Source organism: Chaetodon trifascialis, chromosome 8 (genome assembly GCF_039877785.1).
Source record: "Chaetodon trifascialis isolate fChaTrf1 chromosome 8, fChaTrf1.hap1, whole genome shotgun sequence".
NCBI lineage: Eukaryota > Metazoa > Chordata > Actinopteri > Chaetodontiformes > Chaetodontidae > Chaetodon > Chaetodon trifascialis.
In genome coordinates this window covers 5,373,692-5,379,426 of record NC_092063.1, presented here as the reverse complement: position 1 = coordinate 5,379,426, position 5,735 = coordinate 5,373,692, and the positions used below count along the sequence as shown (strand labels likewise).

Below are 5,735 nucleotides of genomic sequence, written 5' to 3'. Positions count from 1 at the left end.
CTCAACAACTGCTGAATGGATTGCTGTGAAATTTGGTCCAGACCTTCGTGTCCCCTCACCATGACTTGTTATAACTTGTTTTTTGTACTCTTCCTCTTGACTTAATCAGTCTTGCTAATCATTGATCATCCTCTGTATTCCTGCTGACTTTGCCTGTTTGGATCATTATAATGGATCAAAGAGGCCCTCATGGATTTAACAGGTGCATCTGAGTAAAGAATAACCTGTCATCTATAAATAATCTCTTATTGCTGTGACTTGCAAATTTCCCATAACAGCTACTTTAAGCTGTAAAAGGTGTGCAGTCATGTTTTCACACACACACACACACACACACACACGCATGTGGCACCAGACAATGATGAAGTGGTCTGGGTTACTTGAGACCGGACTGGTACCAGTTTCTAAAAAGAGACCAGTACATAACTGGGAGGGAGGTGGACGGGGTTACATTTTTCTGTTGTACGTCCTGCTCTGTTGCCAAAAGAAGAAGTTACACTTGACTCAGGCTGCTGGCACAGCATGCCACACAATGGAAGAATAAACAGTAGACTGAGCAACTAGATATAAAATAAGGGATACTGTTAACATCTTTATGTTTACAGTTTACTACAATATATATCTGCTGCCCAAGCACAAGCAGGACACATTTTCTTAAGTATGAATTCAACCTAAACGACAGGAGCAACACAAGTCAATAAGCTTTTCCAGATACTTTGTGTAAAGATGAAAAAAGCAGTTGGAATATGCAGTTTTAAGATTCATTTCATGTTTAGCGGCAGTAAAATATAACTTCTTAGTATGTAAAAATAACAGGCCCAAAACAAAATGCATTTTCCTCAGACTGCAGAGTACAGTTCATGTGGCGATAACACCAGCAGGTTTAAAACAGATTCAAAATCATTTACATACAAGACCAGTGTATAAGACTGTACTGGATGATACACAGTATACACTACTAGCTGCTCAATGTCTATTCATGATACATGAATGATACTACTGTATAATTCTGTAGGTTTAACCTACTTTATTATCACCAAATACCTATGGTGGCATCAATAAAGAAAACTGGAGATTTCAGTGACTGATGCTTTGGATGTTGATCAATATCAATGATGTTGATCACCAAGCATCAGTTTTAGGGGGCAGAAAGCGGTTCTGTGAAACGATTTGCTTGTCTGAACAAGTGGGACCACCTGAAGTGTTTAAGCTAAGTAGAAATATAATGCTTTGTCGGGTATTTTGTGTGCAATTTACAGTCATCTAAATCACAACAAAAGCTTGTAACAAAAAAAGCTAAATTATTGTGCTCATTGAATCCTTGAAATGAGGCACATGCATTGTTTGCATTCAATCTGTAACTGTTTGGAAAGTGCAATCGTCCTCCCTCCATCAGAAATGGTTCCATTCATGGCACTTTTTTGTATGTAAACAGTCATCTTTTGGTCCATGAGCTGGCCTGTCTAATTCTGTCTGCACAGTACACAATATCCTGGAAACACAAATTAGGAGGAGCATTTTGGGATGTTCCACATACATGTTGCTTCTGCAACTTTTAGAACTCATTGACTTTGTAATTCACAAGTAGCCCTTTTCCCCTGAAGCTGCACAATCCCTTAGGATTATTATTCGTCTTAGCTTCTTGCAGTTTCACTTAATACTACCTGAAGTATGAGTGCAGTCTCTGTTCTCTTTGGCTCTCATGTGAACTCCAGATTTCATATCACAGATGGTCTCCCATCTCACACTCAAAACGGAAGTGTATCCATGAAGATTTTGTCCACGATTGGTGGTGGAGGAACAATATCTTCTAATTTAAGGTAGAAGATGCGCTGGAGGCCTTGAGTGCACAGAGTCCTGAGCTCAGGCAGCTTCCCGAGGAGTCTGGACAAATAATTGGGCCTCAAAGTGTCGGAGCCGCAGCCAGAAACGTGATCTTTCAGGGAGGTGATGAGCTGGTTCTGCAAGTCCTCCACACGTCCTGGCTCTTTAAGACCATGTCGGTCTGCAGAGGAAATTAGATATGTGTTAGAGTGGGAGTGAGGATTATACTTCATTATTCTGAGTTTGTCTGACACACGAATAATGCACTCTAATAATGGCTGCAAACATTGAAAGCATGCACTGACAAGTTTTTAATCATTTACTCTGTTTTTTTAAATCAGCTTTAAAAGGACCACAACTCAAAAAAAAGCTCTATTAAGAGGAGAACTACAGTGCTGAAGTGGGCACACACTAGTGTTGATTAATGCTGCTACGTTCTGTTCGCTTTAAATAAAAACCTGCATTATTGTTATGTTTATTCTGCTGTGATATGTTGCATCATCTCTGCACTGTACGCGAGGTCGTGTTACATTTTGTCACACCTGTTGTGTCAATCCTGTGTTGTGTAAGTGTCTTGTTTTGTCCACAAATCAGATTCCTCACTCAAACGTGTTGGAGGATGGCTGAGGCCCTTACCAGTGATTATGACCAGGGCTGTGAGACAGGAGAAGGAGGAAACGTCGAGCTTCATGCGATGGAGGGCTTGAGAAAACTCCAGGATGGAGTCAATCCAGTCCCCAAAGCCGCGGACACACTGCATTTTGTGAAGCACAGCACCATTGCAGAAGATGAGCTGGTCCGTTTCGGGATTGGAACTTCAAAAGAAAAAGAAACGTGGTTTGTTGATTTTATGCAAAGCATCAGGAGTGTTACACGTAAGCTGTGTATGAAGATAACGCTGAAAGGTTTTGTTAGAAGCTGCACTCACCGATATGCAAGACGCAAGATGAAGAGCTCAACAAACGCAGACTCCAGCAGCAGTTCCTGGTCTTCTGTGCAGAACTCAGAGAAACCTGGGATGCTCTTCGTCCACTTCCTGATGACCTCCATGGAGGCTGTGAGTAAGTCGTAGAACCGTTTGATGTCACTCGCATCCTCTTTCTGGTTCGGGCTGACCTCTGTGTCGTCGTACTGAAATTGCAGACAGCAGAGATGTTCAAGCAGACGCCAAATTGAGTGACCAAGTGTTCCAGAAGAAGGGATTCTGTGTTTACCTTGGAGTAATCCAGTTTCCCCACGCCAGGGTTGGAGTCGATGTGGGCCCTCACGAGCGAAGCGATCATGCTCACTGGAGACACAGTGGTTGTCACGTCCTGGACGACTTTAGGCTTGGACGGCAGGCGACCTCTTCGTCCTTTCAGGCTATCCGTTCTCACAACTGGAAAAAGGTGAGATCAGCTGTTACCTTCAGTTCAGTGTTGCTGTTCTAATTCAGCTACCAGTCAGATGGAACCGAACTCACCTTCCCTCACCATGCCTACAGCGAGACACTTCTGGAAACGGCAGAACTGGCATCGGTTCCGCCTCCTCTTATCCACAGGACAGTCCTTGTTGGCGAGGCAAACATACTTGGAATTTTTTTGTACTGTACGCTGTGAAATAAAAAGAATTACTCTAAAACCATCTCAAAACATTTAGATAAATAGTTCAATTATTAATTGGCTGCATAGACAAACCAGCTCTTACCTTGAAAAAGCCTTTGCATCCCTCACAGGTGCGAACCCCATAGTGCTGACAGGAGGCGTTGTCCCCACACACAGCGCAGCAGCCGTCATTTCCGCTGGCACTTTTTAATTTGGGTGATAAGCTCCCATCCAGCTGCTCGGTGCCATCAAGGCTGTGTGCTTGCTCCATCACTAAGGCGTGGAAACTCAGCGCGGATGGGTGATTGTGGGTCAAAGTGAAAGGATCCTGCTCTTGTAAGTGTTGTTGACCCAAATGAGACATATCCTCCACAGACCCCGAGCCAAAAGTGAAGAAAGATGGAGCATGTGGCACTGAGGTCTCCTCTGCCGCCCAGTATCCTGGACTGGGTGAGTATGGCCCAAAGGCTGAATCCCAGTTGGATGCATGGTGACTCTGGAATCCAGGGGTTGAAGGAGAAGAGGCTGATGCAGGGCTGCCAAAATAATCTGACCCAGTAGGGGAAGCCGCCTCATCCGGGTAACTCAGGGTGAATGTTCCAGGGTAGCAACCGTAAACCTGGAGGTCATCCAGCTTGAAGGGGGTCTCCTGGCCTGACGAAGGAGTGATGTGAGCAGGGGCTGTGGTGAACTGACATGAATAGGCATCAAAGTCGCCCGCCTGAGTGCCCACCAGGGAGTTGATGCTAGGCAGGGATGGAGCAGCGAGGTGGTCCCGTGGGCTGCTCATATCGACAGCCAGCCTGGAGATAAAGTCCGTGCTTTGAAGCTCTGAGCTGCCAAGGTTGATCTCACAGGGCTGCGATCCATGCTGGGGGTGTATGCAAGTCATGGCTGCAAGACTGGAAAAGACGTAATCAAAAATGTTAGAGGTAAAAGAGTTTGAGTTTCAGATCTTTATCTGAATCCTTCAAACCATGATCAGTTAACCAGCTCAGGGTCCCTGGACCAAAAATGAGTAGTAGTAGCCCTCGTGTTCCCCCACTCAGCTGGAGGTCTGCTGTGTTAGCACAAACTTCAAGAGCAGGGTGCACCTTAGGGCCATTTCATAATGTTATAGTGCTGCAAACATTTCAGTTAAAAGAGTTAAATTACATCTTATTTTAACCTAAATTAGGTTATCATAAATCAGTGGCTACACAGTGAAACAGAGACTTTCAGGGACCCCTGGGGTTGTGACGCCCGGAGCAGTTGCCCACTTGGTAATCCAGCTTCGCCAAAACAAACTGCATGAAAATCCTTAATTTCATGAGAAAAGCTCTTTATCACCGAAGTCTTAAATCATTTCATCATATATTACTATGTCATAAATGCGCTCAGCTGCACATGTCTGGACGGCACAGAGGCGGGGTTGACTTTCACGCAGGGGTACAGTGCCAGCATGTGAGGCGCATGTTACTTAAGGAGCACTCACTGGTGCACTTTGATATTCAAACTTTATTCTACAACTTAAGCTCCTGCTGGTACAGATGTAAATACATGGCAAAATACAGTATTTTTGTGCAAAAGAGTTGCTGTCTGAGGGCGGCTTCTCTCTGTTCGATTTAAAGTGCCAAGGTGTCAGTATCGCGGGATTTGTGATATTTAAAAATGAATTGTTTCTGCATTCAAGTCCACCGTATTGAAAATAATAAATATTTCTTACCTGTTAGGCCCGTCTACAAGTGTTTTGGACTGTCTGTACTCCGCAAACGAGCGCCAGTCATCTTCAGCGTTTCCCAGCTGAGGAGCAGTCCCTCCGCTCACAGCTCCTCAACATTTTTATACTATGAGCGTTATTGTACCCATGACGTCAGAGAAAGGTTTCCATACAAGGCTGGGCGGTGGGCGGGGAGATTTCCAGGCTCCGGCCAATCACAGCGCGCGTTCGAGAGAATAGACGTTTGATGACGCACTCCGGGATTCCGTTGACGCGCGTACAGCGAAGAACCGCAGCTTTGTCCTCCTGCTACACACACACGCACACACACACGCACGCAGGCACACACACGCAGACAGACTTAAATTAAACTCGATAAACTGAATATAACACGATATTTTGTGCAGGAAGAGGCAGACAACACCAGTATGGCCAGTCGATATGAAATGATCTAACTAGTGTCTCCTTGTTGTATAGTTGTACGCTTTGCTGATGAAGTGGAAAAATATGATTTTATAAACAGGAAGTCACAGCTGCTTAGATGATTTTTTTTTTTTTTTTGTAAATTTAGTCTATAGGAGGGAAAAAATATGGTAAAAGCAAAGCAAAGCAAAGAAATGTGACCAAAA

General features: G+C 44.3%; 1 protein-coding gene across 1 annotated transcript; it reads right to left on the bottom strand.

The window, feature by feature from the left end:
* Positions 1-566: 566 nt before the first annotated feature.
* Positions 567-5,198, bottom strand: nr4a1 (nuclear receptor subfamily 4, group A, member 1). Its single transcript, XM_070968443.1, has 7 exons — positions 5,113-5,198; positions 3,511-4,309; positions 3,287-3,416; positions 3,039-3,202; positions 2,753-2,955; positions 2,461-2,639; positions 567-2,005 (listed from the first exon to the last, which is right to left on the bottom strand). The coding sequence occupies exons 2-7, from the start codon at positions 4,297-4,299 to the stop codon at positions 1,749-1,751; spliced, it is 1,722 nt and encodes a 573-aa protein (XP_070824544.1). The 5' UTR covers positions 4,300-4,309; positions 5,113-5,198; the 3' UTR covers positions 567-1,748.
* Positions 5,199-5,735: the final 537 nt, after the last annotated feature.

Excerpts from the sequence above, each read along its gene's own strand:
- nr4a1 (XM_070968443.1), bottom strand. The coding sequence starts at position 4,299 with ATGACTTGCATACACCCCCAGCATGGATCGCAGCCCTGTGAGATCAAC. Across the intron at positions 3,417-3,510 it reads GATGCAAAGGCTTTTTCAAG|CGTACAGTACAAAAAAATTC; the intron begins GTAAGAGCTGGT and ends TTTATTTCACAG. Across the intron at positions 2,640-2,752 it reads ATCTTGCGTCTTGCATATCG|TTCCAATCCCGAAACGGACC; the intron begins GTGAGTGCAGCT and ends TTTCTTTTGAAG.